The sequence below is a fragment of the Nicotiana attenuata genome, chromosome 1 (assembly GCF_001879085.1).
Source record: "Nicotiana attenuata strain UT chromosome 1, NIATTr2, whole genome shotgun sequence".
In the NCBI taxonomy this organism is placed as follows: Eukaryota; Viridiplantae; Streptophyta; class Magnoliopsida; order Solanales; family Solanaceae; genus Nicotiana; species Nicotiana attenuata.
This window is the reverse complement of record NC_031989.1, coordinates 8,094,020-8,109,359: the sequence shown is the minus strand read 5'-3', so window position 1 is coordinate 8,109,359 and position 15,340 is coordinate 8,094,020. Positions and strand designations below refer to the sequence as shown.

At 37.8% G+C, this 15,340-nt stretch overlaps 2 protein-coding genes and 1 pseudogene across 2 annotated transcripts; 2 read left to right on the top strand and 1 right to left on the bottom strand.

The window, feature by feature from the left end:
- On the top strand, positions 4,812–9,290 carry LOC109234115 (annotated as a pseudogene).
- Positions 9,869–11,910, top strand: LOC109234035 (putative nuclease HARBI1). The gene has a single exon (XM_019399898.1). The coding sequence runs from the start codon at positions 10,099–10,101 to the stop codon at positions 11,464–11,466; it is 1,368 nt and encodes a 455-aa protein (XP_019255443.1). The 5' UTR covers positions 9,869–10,098; the 3' UTR covers positions 11,467–11,910.
- On the bottom strand, positions 14,342–15,340 carry LOC109232774. Its single transcript, XM_019398506.1, has one exon. The coding sequence runs from the start codon at positions 15,338–15,340 to the stop codon at positions 14,342–14,344; it is 999 nt and encodes a 332-aa protein (XP_019254051.1).

The following is a 15,340-nucleotide window of genomic DNA, read 5'->3' as shown; positions in this document are numbered from 1 at the left end:
GAGTTGGTGGGGATAGGGAATAGGGTGGAGAAGGTTGAAGAAGAGTTTTGGAAAATGTTTTCCCTTCTTTTGATAGGGAAAATATTTTTCTCCAATTGAAGGAAAATGAGTTCATCAGAAAAATATTTTCCAAAATATTTAAACCAACCAAACATAGAAATGGAAAATATTTTCGTCCATACCAAACACACCCCAAGTTCAATGGCTTTTTAGAACAAAAAATTGCTCACATGCTTTCCACAAGTCAATTCAACCAAAGATAACGTTATATGTATGTTTTAACAAGGAGTAACGAAGAGCATAGATGCTCATTTTATTAAACACAATAATAAAAGGAATAAAACCGTTAGCAACAAAGGGCAGAAATAACAAAGCAATTGGACAAAAATACAACGTAGGTGCAAATATGCATCAGACAAGGAATATAAAGCCAACAGTTCAATGGGTTGCAATAGGCCCAATTAAACAAGCTGGAAAGGACACATGCAAGCAAGGTACTCAAGTTCAGCAAAGTGAGCCACATATATTAGATGGAGACCAATAAGCCTGGCAAAAGCAAAAGGAATGGGAGGACAAACAAGCCCATCTCAGCAAGTTATCACTACTACTAATGGATTCTCTCCATTAAGAGTGGAAATACAGGAGAAAAGCACAAAATGGGCTGATGATGATGATCCTCAAGGTAGCATAGGAGCAGATGTATAAGAAGCACCACCTCATCCTAACTCTACATGAAGATAGCTACTTGGAATGTGAGGGGTTTCAATAAGATATATAAGCAAAAGGAGATGAAATTGTTCTTGCAGATTAATAAGACTAGTCTTATAGCAATAGTAGCACATAGAGTACAAGATAGTAAGGCAAAGAAATTATAAGTAAGTGTGCAGCTGGATGGAGCTGATGTTCCAATGTTACTTCTAATGGCAGAGGAAAGATATGGATTATTTGGGATCCAAATAGCATTTAGTTTAATATGTTGCAGAATCGTACACAGTTCATACATGGGATAGTCCATAGTATTAATTCTAGCAGTCAATTTGCTTTTACTGCTATCTATGAATTATATACAATTGCTCATAGATGTGCTTCGTGGGATGCACTAAGGGATTTAGACTTACAGACAAATAGTCCCCGGCTAATCATGGGTAATTTTAATGCAATACTGGATATAGAGGACAAGGTAAATGGTACTGCAGTGCAGAAAAATGAAATTAAGGACTTCAGGGCTCTAATGGAAGACTGCAGATTGACTCAGCTTGCAACTGTGGGAAAGTTATATACATGGACAAATAGCCATGTATACAGTAGAATAGACAGAGCTATTGTTAATGCACAATGGATGTTGAATATGCTACCAATGCAAGTAAATGTGATGGATCCTTATTTCTCTGACCATTCTCCACTATTTATAGAATTGGAAACAACAATGGATAGTAGGGGGAAACCTTTCAAATTTACTTAGCTGATCATCCAGAATTTGAAAATATAGTACAGGAAGATTGGTATAACAAGGAAGGAAGCATGAGAAGCATTTGACATAACTTAAAAAATGTGAAGGCTTCACTTAAAAGGCTTACCAGGAAGGAATTTGTAGACACGACCAGTAAGGTTCAATAACTAAGGGAGGCACTAGCTAGCATACAAGCTCAGATGAGGAACACTACAACACCTGCCGATATGTTTGAGACAGAAAAAATCACTAAACAACAGTTGGAAAAGTGGAGCATGATAGAGGAAAACATATACAAACAAAGATCAAGAGTTCAATTGCTTAAGTTGGGTGATTCTAACACAATATTCTTCTTTGCCAGTATGAAAGGAAGAATTTCACAGAACCAGAACCAGATTAAAATGCTTACAATTGATGATGGAAACTTGATCAAAACAACAGAAGGCATTGAGCAGGAAGTAGTGGGTTTCTACAGAAGATTACTAAGAAATTCATTTAATAGCATGCCTGCTATTAATCCTAGTATAATGAGGAAAGGTCCAGGACTTACAAGATCCCAACAACTACAACTCATCTCCCCTTTCACTAAAGATGATGTGGTGCAAGCACTGCAGGGAATAGGATATTCGAAGGCTTCAGGAAAGGATGGATTTAATGCCTACTTCTACAAAAAGGCATGGCACTTAATTGGAGAGGATGTTATAGAGGCTGTACTGAAATTCTTTAATGAGGGTTCCATGTACAAGCCAATAAATAGTACCTCAATCACATTGATTCCCAAAGTGAAGAATCCTTCTTCTATCAAGCAATATTGACCAATTTTATGTTGCACTATTCTATACAAAATTATCTCCAAGATGATCACAAGCCGTCTGCAACCAGTAATGGGTTCCTTAATAGACACGAGTCAAGCAACATTTGTGACAGGAAGAGTGCTGAATGATAATATTTTAATGGGCCATGAACTTATTAAAGGATATGGAAGGAAAGGAATCTCACCCAGGTGTATGGTCAAGATTGATATGCAGAAAGCATATGACTCTTTAAATCGGGGGTTTCTTGAGCAGGTTCTCAAAGCACTGAATGTTCCAGAGCAATTCCTATCATGGATCATGACATGTGTCACTACAGTGTCCTATTCTATTGTTATAAATGGCAAGACAACAACTCCCTTCGATGCCAAAAGAGGAGTCAGAGAAGGGGATCCACTGTCGCCATATCTTTTTGTCCTGGCCATGGAATACTTGACCAGAATCTTAAAGACTTTGAAGGACATGCCTGGTTTTAACTATCATCCTCGATGTGAGAAGCTGAACATGGTGTAACTCAGCTTCGCAAATGATTTGTTGTTGTTTTGTAGAGGTGATGTGGTGTCCATTCAACTGCTCTATGAATGTTTTCAACACTTTTCCAACTCCTCAGGACTGATTGTAAACCAAGACAAAAGTTGTATCTATTTTGGAGGGGTACCAGTAGATGTTCAGCAACATATTACAATGCCCAGGCTTCTCCACAGGCACACTGCCATTCAGATACTTGGGGGTTCCATTAAGTACCAAAAGATTATCTGTAGCTCGGTGTCAACCCCTACTGGATAAGATGCTTACCAGAGTTAAACATTGGACAACAACGTTTTTATCTTATGCAAGAAGGTTACAATTGATCAAAAGTTTTTTGATTGCCATTCAATCCTTTTGGTCACAAATCTTTCCTCTACCAAAGAAGATTATTCTAAAGATTGAAACCATTTGTAAGAGGTTTCTCTGTACAGGTGAAATAGAAGGTAGTAACAATGCACTGGTGGCCTGGAAACAATTGTGCTGGCCAAAGTCTGCAGGTGGATTGAACATCACTAATATCCTCACGTGGAACAGAGCTACAATCCTTAAGCAACTATAGAATTTGTGTAAGAAGAAGGATCGCCTATGGATGTAGTGGATGCATGCATACTATATAAAACAACATGTGATATGGAATGTAAACGTGAATCAAGCATCTTGGCTCACTCGGAAAATATTAGGAGCTGCAAAGTATCTAGATGAAGCAAATATAGGAGTGGAGGAGGTGATGAACGCGAGGAGCTACTCCATCAGAGACATGTTAATAAGCTCAGAGGAGAGTTTCCTAAAGCTGAATGGAGGAGACTAATATACAATAACAACAATAGTCCTAAATGGATCTTTATCTTCTATCTAGCAATACTGGACAGATTATACACATGAGACATGCTTATTACTTGGGGAATATTAGCCAATCCATCATGTTCGTTCTGCGAAGGAGGTACAGAAGACCACGATCATCTTTTCTTCAGATGCACATACTCATAACAGTATGGAGGAAACTATTATACTGGATTGGTGTCAATAGAGATGTGGTTGGGTGGAATGAACAGGTAAAATGGGCTACCAAACATGCATCAGGTAAGCAGTCATCAGCAGCAATATACAGAATGCTCCTAACTTGTACTGTATACCACATATATGGCAAGAAAGGAATTGGAGAACTTTTAGCAGGCAGCAGAAGAGAAGCGAGTAGATGGTTAAAACGATAATTCAAGAGGTCCATCGTCGAGGAAGCTTGAGTCCTAGTTTAGCTAAAAAACTTCAAGAATTAAATTTCTATCCTTAGCTAGTCTTTACTTAGAATTGTTGTTACTTAGTTTCAATGTGCCTAAGTTTGGGACTGCATGTCCAAACCTGGACTGATAGAGACAGGGTTTTTTGTTATACTTGTAAATATTTTTCCTGGTAATAAAAAACTAATTACCAAAAAAAAAAAAAAACCGTTCAAGTGATTATTTAAACGGCAAAGGGCCAAATATACCCTTGTATTATAAGAAAATGTTTAAATATAACCTTCGTAATACATTGGGTCCAAATATACCCCTTCCGTAATACTATTGGTTCAAATATACCATTCTTTTGTTAAGTTTGTCCGACGTGAACATCCAATCCTATATGGCATTGATATTTGATGAGATGGATATCATGACACGCCACCTCAGCGCCCCTAATTTATATATAAAAGACTAAAATTTGAAATACCAATATTTTTCATGGTAGCGGTAATGGTGGAGGGGAAGAAAATTTTAGTGGTGGAAAAAAAACTAGAAGCGAGGGGTAAAATATGTTAGGGGCGCTGAGGTGGCAAGCCATGTAGCATCCACCTCATCAAATGCCAGTAACATGTAGGATAGATGTCCTTTTTGGGCAAACTTAACGGAAAAAGGGTATATTTGAACCAATAGTATAACAACATGAGTATATATGAACTCAAAATATAACGAGCGGCACATTTAAACCTTTTCTTATAGTACACCCGTATATTTGACCTTTTAAGTTATTTAAAAGCAGTATTTTAAAATCAATCCCTGAAGATAAGGGACTAGTCTGGGGATTTTCTTCCTTCCGAAACCAATTCCCAAATGCAAATCCAAATCCACACAAGGCAAAGAGAGAAGTAAGATGGCTAGCGCAGATAGTGGAGGAAGGGAGGCACCAAAGATAGTATGGAACGAGAGAGTAGGAAGATTCGAGACAGAGGACAAGGAAGCCTATTTGGAGTACGAGCTGAGGAACAAAGTAATCATGGACATTCTCCATACATATGTCCCTCCTAGCAAGCGCGGATTAGGGCTCGCTTCTCATCTTTGCGTTGCCGCTTTTTCTCACGCCCAATCCCATTCCCTACACGTCATTCCCTCCTGCTCTTACGTCTCTGTGAGTCTCCTTTGGTATTTTTTTTATTTTCCTGGATTTTGCAAATTTGTACATTTTGCTTCCTGGGTTTATTAATTTCCATTGACAGTTATCCTTTTACTTAAAAAAATCTTTTTGAATTCTTAAATTTCTTGCTTTGCTGATTCCTGCTTCAACTGTTATATATTCAAGTACAAGGGGGTTCTTTTATCAGGTTTTTGCTTTGTTAAACTATAGCCTATAAGCAAAAAATGACACACCTAATTAATGGCAGGGGGTACTGTAATACAAAGTTATTCGTGTTTTTTCCTACTATGCATATTAACTTCTCTTTAAGCTGTAGAGCTTATATTTTTCTTTGATTCTTTCTTCAATATGTTCTTTGATTTAATTTCCAATTTTATGTCTTGCAATTTTATTTCCTAAAAAATACAATGTGCAGCTTTTTGCCTGATGACTTCTTGTTATCCATAATATTGCTTTTGACTGTTAGTTTTAGTTAGAAGCTATTGCACTTTGTTGAAACTAGCAACCAAATAACAATGTTTCTCTGTCTCTGGTTTCGCTTTCTAACCAAGACAGCCTGCAATAATTCAAGTTGATTTCTTCCTCCGATGCACCAGCTGATATTAGTTTGAGGTACAACCAAAGGTGACTGACAACTTTACTGCAGTTGCACATTAAAAGGAGTGACGAGGAAAAAAACTGATGTTTTTGATGACCTTATGTCCTTATAAATTAAAGAAATAGAAGATTGTGTTAACTCTGAGGCCTTATGTTCTTAGGTGTCATGATTGATCACTAAACTACTGAAAATGAACACAAGTTTACAGACCCTCAAAGAATCTCAAATGGTCTTCTAATGTCTCTCCATGTCGGAATTTTGGAGATAGATCCATCCTCTTGTACCCAATACTATGGGACCTTATGTCCTTATGTCTGAGTTATGTCCTTATAAATTAAAGAAATAGAAGATTGTGTTTAAATTGGAGGGAAACCTTTACTAAAAAGATAGTCCTCTCATCCTCTTGCGCTGGTCAACATTCAGGCCAAAACTGATATTATTTGGCATCATATCCTGCATAGTTACCGACTATTTTAGCGAGAAAAAGCTCAAAATAGTCCGGTACCTTTGGACTTGGGTTCAAAGTAATCCTATTTCTTTCAGGTGGAGCATTAATAGTCCACATTTTTTGAGAAAGTGGAGCATTTTAAGTCTCAAACCCAACTACCGTGAGTCTTCTAACGGAGACATCCAGATGTGCACGTGATATTTCCTTCAAAACAAACAAATCTTAAAACAAAATAGATTGACTCTTCCCCCATTTCACGTTATGGATAATTGGCATCAAATGCTTAACAGTATATTTGCTTAAGCAAAGTTGAATTTCGTGAAACAGAATGTCCAAACCTTATGCTTCCACTAAATGTTATTTCTACTTAGTCTAGTAACATGACTTATTATGTCAAAGCAAAGCTTGAACTATTTATAGCGTCGGCTTCCCTGTCTTGCAAGTACATTCATATGGCACTATCCACTTCAAAGTCTTGGACAATCCCAATTCTTTAAAGCCTCTGAAGATGTCATTTGGATATTTTTACTCTCCTTCTTCCTCTTTCGTGACAGGTTTTTCTAAGTGGCTCTTTAATCAGATGGGTCTAACATTTTACAATGACTTTATCTCATAATTGGTCTTTTCCCAATTAGTTATGTACTCATGCCTGTCATCAGATTAGTCTGACATTTTATTATAAGTTTGCTCCCATAATTGACCATTTCCAATTCAAATTGGAAATCTTTTATAATTGGAGTGAATGATGCTAAGAATCAAAATCTGTAATACAAGACTTTTGACCATTTAAACTATCAAAGGTGCACAATGAAAATTAGAGATATATGCACCCCAAACAAATGGGTGAGAATTGTTACTGATGCATTGTGCCATTTCCCTTTTCTTTTCCGGATAGACAATCTTTTGTAGTAACAAAATATAGTGTCATGTGTAACAAAGAAATGCTTTAAGCAAGGATGTCGTTTGCTGTGTCACAACTTTCACGTTATGGATAAATGGAGTCATGTAAAGAAATTTCTCCAACTAAAACTTAAAACATTCGCTCACATCATGTCAACAAAGTTAGAAACTGAATTCTGAAATCAATAACACCAGATAACATTGAAAAACACTTAATAACATTGATGCTCATTTATTCATACCCACCATTACAGGGAAAAGTAAATGGTACATTTCCCTACGATAACTGCGTGTATTCATGCTTTAAGATGTCAATTTGCAGTCTACATGTTACAACACCACAATCACACGAGTCTATTAATCAAATGAAATGATGGAAAGGCATTTTGGTCATCATCTTTTTCCTTTTCTTCAGAAATTATTTGGGCCAAAGAATCCGGGCCCAATTTCTTTGTGTTATAATATTGGTTGGTCTTAATAGTAGATATTGAAATGTCACGTGCCTGGTCACATGCCTTTATAGGGTTAGGCTGCTTTGAACTACCCACGTGTCCCATCGAGCCCCTCCCCCTGCAATTTGAATGTCTTCTATTACCCGCTGGGTCGAACCATTGTCTTCTTCATTCACACCGACGATGAATCTCATCGGCGATTCGCACCAAATCTGCAGCTCTTTCCATAAACATCTGAATTTGGCATCGGGAACTTACTTACTAGCTCATCTCCTTTGTCCCTTGTGATAAAATCTGCAACAATAGCATTCATCAAAACTCCAACCTGCTTGATTTCATTAAAGTTTAAACTGCTTCCTTTTACTGATTCACAAACAAACACCAACCGATTGCAGTGGGTACAGTAATCTTAGAAGTGGCGCACCTCACCACTTCCCTCCCCCTTTCCATGTATAAATAAAGGATGAGTCACCAGAACATAGTTCTGGCTTGAAGAATTAGTTGCCTATGTCTTCCCATTCTGTAGATAGCAACAGAGACAGATTGATCACTGTAGTTGTTAAATATCAAAGGTGAACTCTCCACAGATCTTTGGTCTAGTGGTAAGAGTGCAGCGTGTGAAGTGTGGGTTAACCGCATATCACGAGTTCGAATCCTGTCAGATATAAAGCCTGGTATTTAAGTGGAGAAGGGTAGTAGAGGGGCAAGCTCGTTATTCACTGAGGTTCAAACCATGTGGCATGCGCCAGCTGACACCTCGGGAACTTCTTGGTTATCAAAAATCAAACATGAACTCTGCTATGATCTCTTTGTATAGAATCCTTGTTGTAACTATTCTAGGCATAATTCTTTTCAATTCCAAGTGAAGAACCAGTTGCATGATATGGACTTGCTCTTATTTTAGTTGGTAATTTTATTATTACAGTTAAATTATCCTACTCAAAAGTAACTAGGATTTACTTATTCATGTATGACTTTTGATTAACTAGAAAATATGGCCTCCTTCCAAGTTAAAACCAAATAGTAATCTAAGTTGTGCTTTTTTTTTTGTGGGGGGGGGGGTGGGGGGTGGGGGGATAAAGAATGATCTAAGTTGGTCTTAACAATAATTTGTCAATTCCTCCAGGCATAGTTGCATTTTCCACGGCTACTCAGTGTTTTATCATAGATTAGATTAGTATAAACAAAATCAAGGCGTTTCGTTCAGTGTCTCATTTAAAAGCTGGATTATTGTTGTATGGCTGAACTAATGTATTGTTCATCATGCAGGATACATTCCTTCCACGGAACCCATCTTGGAATTCTATTTTGCACAAAGAGGACCTGAGATCTCACATTTGAAGCAGCATGTTGTTACTCTCTGAATTATTGCCTCTTGCGCTTCTGCTTAATGGAGTCTTCACTGTGTGCAAATTGGTTGATGTTAGGAGCAAAAGATCCAGCCCTTGAAGGCGTAGGCAAGCAAACTCACGCTGGGTTCTGTTGTACTCTGTCTCGTATATGCACAGTGTAGTAGAGTGTTTTGCTATAAATTGGATCCATTTCCTGCTTTCGATGAACAAATGGCAAAGCTCGGAGTTTATAATAACAGACCTCTCAAGTACAACTCTGTGTTTTCACTCTCATAATTGATTCATTTTTGCTCCTCTAATTCTCCCTTGGCTTCCAAGTTCCAAGTATGTTTTTCTCTTTGAGCAATAATATAGGCATCTGCCCATCTCTGTGTCTTTTCCTATTGGCAATAAGCATTGAGTAAAAGCATTTGATGTTTCACGAAACAAATGGCGGCTTTCGCTTTACTATAAGTGCTGTGGCATGAAACAATCAGCTGAAGGACTGACCAGTTACATATCTCAACACAAATATGTAAAATGAGACGAGAAAAACGATATTTGTACTCCAAACTGATGGAATATCTATAGTTCCACTTCTTAATCGGGAACATAATAAATTAGTAAAAGGAGAAGTTAGCATTCCGTGAAGAGGTAGAAGCTTCCCCTCCGTCCTCCACAAAAAATTACCTCTTTCAATAAACTAAAGTTAACTGGGCTAAGGTGAGTGGAAGTAAAATATTTAAAATTATGTTCTTTATTGTTGAGATTAAAGACAAAAAAAAAAAAAAAGTTATAATTTCTATCCAACCTGATCAAATCAAAGTTATACAAATCAAAATCAGAACAAAAAAATTGAACTATACCAAATTTAATTTAATATGGTATTAATATTTTAATAATATCGACAATACCAAATCAAATATTTAAAAATAGCACTAACTTAAAGGGGTGCAAGAACTCGTTCAATTTAATTTTGTTACCGACTAGAACAATGAAACTGGGCTTGTTTGCTACATTTGTGAAACTACGAGGGCTTATTTGCTCTTTTGTTGTAATTATTCCACCCCTCTTCTCGTGGTCTGATTCTGATATGAAGTGGCTTGATTGACATTTGCCGCCGGTGACTCCAAGCTGTCGGTGTTCTCCGGCGAAATCGACAGTCAACCTCCTTCCTCTCCCTCTCTGTAAACAATGGATCAATCTTTTCTCTTGATGCTAACAAATCTTCTTCACCTACAGAACCACCTCGACCCTACCACCTCCATCCTCTCCGATTCCAGTTCCTCTTATTCTTCCTCCATCTCTTCACCCACCTCCCCTACTTCCCTACTCACCTCCACCTCTGCTGCCCCTCTCCTCTTCTTCACCATCGCCTCTGTTCTCTCTTACCTCGCCACCCACCACTCACCCAACAAAAAACCCAAAACTTCACCTAATAACGACAACAACAACCCCTCTTCTCCGTCTCACGCCGCCGCTGCCGCCGAATTCTCCGTTTCTGCCTTCCGTGCTCTCTCCACTGAACACATTTGGGCCATGGAAGCTCCTCTCCGTGACGCTCAGTGGCGTTCCCTTTACGGCTTATCATATCCAGTTTTCACCACCGTTGTCGATAAGCTGAAACCCTACATTACCCAGTCCCAACTTTCTCTCCCGTCTGATTACGCTGTTGCTATGGTACTTTCTAGGCTCTTCCACGGCTTTTCTGCTAAAACCCTAGCTACCCGTTATGGTCTTGAACCTTACCTGATCTCGAAAATTACTAACATGGTCACCCGCCTCTTGGCTACTAAGCTTTACCCTGAATTTATCAAGATTCCGGTGAGTCGCCGCCGTCTTGTGGAGACCACTCAAGGGTTTCAAGAGCTGACTTCACTCCCTAATATATGTGGAGCTATTGATGGAACGGCTGTTAGGCTGCAGCATCTTCCGTCAGACACTGTTAACTCTTCTATGTACTTTAGTAAATATGGATCCCCCTCCGTATTGCTTCAGGTTGTTGCTGATCACAAGAAGATATTTTGGGATGTTTGTGTGAAAGCCCCGGGTGGATTTGACGATGCTACGCATTTTAGGGATAGTTTGTTGTATAATAGGTTGATTTCCGGTGATATTGTTTGGGACAAAGGGGTTAATGTTAGGGGACAACATGTGAGGCCTTATATTGTTGGGGACTGGTGTTTTCCTTTGTTGTCTTTTTTGCTCACTCCGTTTTCATGGAATAGGACTGGTTCGCCTGCTCAAAACGCGTACGATGAGGGCTTGATGAAGGGGAGGAAGATGGTTGAGGAAGCTATAGGTTTGTTGAAGGGGAGGTGGAAAATTCTTCAGAATTTGAATGTGGGACTAAGTCATGCACCACAAACGATTGTTGCTTGTTGTGTGTTGCATAACTTGTGTCAGATTGCGAGGGAGCCGGAGCCGGAGCTTTGGAGGGAGCCAGAAGAGAATGGTTCCCCTCCAAGGGTGTTAGAGAACGAGAAATCATTCTATTATTATGGCGAAAGCTTGAGGCAGGCCTTGGCTGATGATCTATATCAACGCCTATCTTCGAGATGAAAGAATTTACCAGGAGGGGGAAATCTTCTAATGCTTGCTTTGATGTAAGGATAATTTTACTACTTGTTAATTCTAGTTTTTGGTTCATGCTAGCTGATATTGCTCTTTGACAAACCTTAAGGGGTAGGAAAGATCCTGTTTTTACTGAGCAGTACCTGTAGTCTAGTTGATAACCTTGAGCTACCTCAAGGATTCGGTTTGTTTGATTCCTGTGAGGCATAGGTGCTGCTTTTTAAATCTTATGTTGAATGAAAAAAATAGAAAGATCTACGTCTTTTCTGTAGATCAGTGAGATATGTGGCTTTATGCTGCTACAATTTTCACCTTGTCTAATTGTTAGTTTGAGTTATGACCTTCTGATTGCGCAAATTTCTGGATTTACCAGCCTCAAAGAACGGGATCCCAGATCATCAACCTAATGCAAACTTGTGTTCTTTTTTGCTTCCTTTTCTGAGGACGGTGGTGTCTGGACCAGCTTGCTCGCTATATACTTTTTTTCTTTTTCTTTTAGTGACAATGATCGAATTGCTTCCACTTTGGCCCATGCTTCAGTCGTCCTTAGCTTTTGAATGCATGAAAAACTGCTCATAGACAAGTCCTTTAGCATTGTATCAGCTACAATACTGAAATTAAGTGTGAGCTAGAATGGAAATTTTTCTTCCTCAGCAAAGAGATGCGAAACTTGGTGCAACTCAGGTGTTGCATTCCTTCTGGTTCACATTAGTTATTCTAGCTGGGTTTATTCAATGTTATTGTCTTATTGAGAATCCGATACTTACCTAAAACTTTTGTCAAATTATTCTTACCTAAACATCAGAAAAAGTAAAAACTTAGAGGCAATGTGCTGTTCTTGTATGTATGTTCCAATATGTTCAATAGGAACTGTTTCTTTTCCAAGTGCCATTTGTTACCCTTTTTATCAGGAAGTGCGATTTGTGACTTCCTATTGTTCTCCTTTGTTTATGATTCTTAGAAGTTAAAAAGTTGTGTTGAACACACTGCGAACTGGAAAGAACGTCTTCAAAAGAGAATGGTTCCCCTCCAAGGGTGTTAGAGGATGAGCTACACTCTTTGAACCAGATAATGTTTGGGTTTTAAAATTACACGTCTCATTTTCTTTGATATATTGTTGATTAACCTATTCATCATATAGGACCTGACAGTTTGGTTTTAAGGCAAGTTTAAGTTGGATTTCCTGGTCAGAAGTCAAAAAAGAGATTTGAATTTGCTTTTCAATTCTGTAATATGTTGAATCAATTCTTGCTTTTTATTTTTTTATTTTATTTTTGCCCTTTTTTTTCTTGGGGGTTAGGGAGTTGAGGCCAGGGACCTAATGCAGTTGCCGGAAGTGGGAAATGTCTGTTTCTACTTTCTGTTGACATGCTTCAGATATAGACAATGTAATTCAGGACATTGTTTGGGAAATTACAGTTAGGTACTCGTATTAGAAAGAAGTAAAGGAAGCATGTGTCAACGTGCTTGCTGGAATTTATCCCTACCATTATATTATCTGGTCAAATTTATCCCTACCATTATATTATCTGGTAACATAAAAATTGGTTCGGAAAAAGCTTGGCTTTTATAATGAAGTGTTGTTATATAGGGATGGTGTTATAGAGATGTCTTACTGTACCGGAAACAATAACGCCTGGATTTATTTATTTTTCCTAAAGAAAAAGAAATAGTTTTGGGAAAAGGGCCAAATATACCCTTCTACTTTCAGATATTGTCTATATTTGACCTTCGTTATATTATCTGGTCAAATTTATCCCTACTATTATATTATCTGGTCAAATTTATCCCTACAATCAGTAAACTTTTAAAAATTACCCCTCAGTCCATCAGGTGACCCAGAATCTCCCAAATTATTTTAGTTAAGTCACTGATTCTTCTTTTTGGTCCACTATTTTTGAAATAATTGGCATTTACCTACTTTTTGAATTGGAGAAAAATAGAGAGAAAGAAATATTAAATAACACAACAGTTAATAAACAAAGTATAGTAAATTCAAGAATCTAAATTAGGTAGTTTGTCTAAATTCTAAAAGTATTTACAACATCCCAATTTTAATGAATTCGTTGCACCAAATGTACGAAGACTTTGCAAGTATTAGTGATTGAAGTTGAAGTTCCTCAGAAATTTTACACTGTCAAATTCAACTTTGGTTTAATCAAATGCTTAGTCGATCGAACTCTACAATAACCAGACAATGACAAAATATATTTGAATATACATGTACATACATGATGATCAACTGCATATAATACACAATAAATAGACCCACTGAATTCTATGGTATGTATATGGTTGAAAAATAAATAAAATTTTAAACCAATTTCAAACCCATTATTTTTTTTGGTAATTAATTTTCTTTTGTATTAATCACCAAAGAAGAACCGTACAAATCCACAGTCAAGCTAACTCAACTGACTATCTCAAAGTTTAAAAGTAAACATAGCATACATATTTGCATATATCACTAAAGAATCTACTCTGTTCTTAGATAAAATTATTGTATATAACTCTTAGCTCGAGTAGCTACTCTAATATTGCAAATATATGCTATCTCTCTTGCAAGAACATCACTGCCTCGATACCTTTGGTCAAATATACGTGTGTTTCTTTCTATCCAAATTGCATATGAGGCCTCAACATATATCATTCTGGAGATGCTAGCCTTATTGGACTTCCCTTTTCCTTGCTTGATGATCCACTGAAGGTGTTGGTCCCAGTAGGTGGTGATCATTTGTACACTTTGAATCGACTTCATGACTTTTTTCCACAGTTCTATAGTATATGGACATTGCACAAAGATGTGCTCCCTTGATTCCTCCTAACCTTGACACATAACACATTGAGGGGTGACATTTAAACCCTAGTTGGCTAGCCTATCTTTAGTAGGTAGTCTTCCATGGAGCAACAGCCACATGGTGAAGACTGCCATTAGTCCGGCAGAGTTGTGAAAGACTAGACATTTCCAGCTAACTCTTGGTAAGTCTCCTAACAGCTGTAGGTATATTTGTCTGATAATGCTCTTGCAGTGATCATTTAAATTCTGTGTCTGTAGCATGGTTACCCTTGATCCAATTATTCTTCTCACCATCCAACTTGCTTGTTGTGGCAATGGCATATGTTGTAGCTGCTGTTGTTTGATATAGTATGCATTGATCCACCTTATCCATAGCTTGTCCTGTTTGTGTGCTAAATCCCAGTACGTTTTGGCAATTGCTGCTTTGTTCCACAGAGGAAGATTTATGAGATTTAGTCCACTAGCTGACTTAGGAGTACAAATCTTTTCCCATGCTACTAATGCCTTCCTGGTTATTGTGTTAGTTCCAGACCAAATGTAGCTTCTACAGAGTGCCTCTATCATTTTCAATACCTTAGCAGGCAAGATGAACAATTGAGCCCAGTAAGCTTGAATACCAAAAATAACAGATTGAACCAACTGCACACGACCATCATAGGATAGCTTTTTAGCAGTCCAGGAAGAGATCTTGGCTGTGATCTTTTCAATCACAGGCTGCCATTGTATGAGAGCTATTTTCTTTGTAGATAAAGGAATGCCTAGATATTTGAAGGGCAAGGATCCTTTTTCAAACCCCAGGTGAGCCAATATCTGCTCCTTCACATCTTGTTTCACTCCACCAAAATATACTGAACTTTTATCCAAATTAGCCTGCAAACCTGATGCTTCAGAGAACTGAGAGAAGTATTTGTATAATGTGACCACTGAGGATAGATTACCTTTAGCAAATAACAAGAGATCATCAGCAAAATTCATATGAGTTATGTCCAGTTTCCTACATATGAGGTGATACTGGAATGTAGGTTCCTTCTTAAGCTCATGTAGGGATCTGCTCAAGTACTCCAT

What these genes read in the sequence shown, in the direction of transcription:
- LOC109232774 (XM_019398506.1), bottom strand. Translation starts at nt 15,340, where the DNA reads ATGGAGTACTTGAGCAGATCCCTACATGAGCTTAAGAAGGAACCTACA.
- LOC109234035 (XM_019399898.1), top strand. Translation starts at nt 10,099, where the DNA reads ATGGATCAATCTTTTCTCTTGATGCTAACAAATCTTCTTCACCTACAG.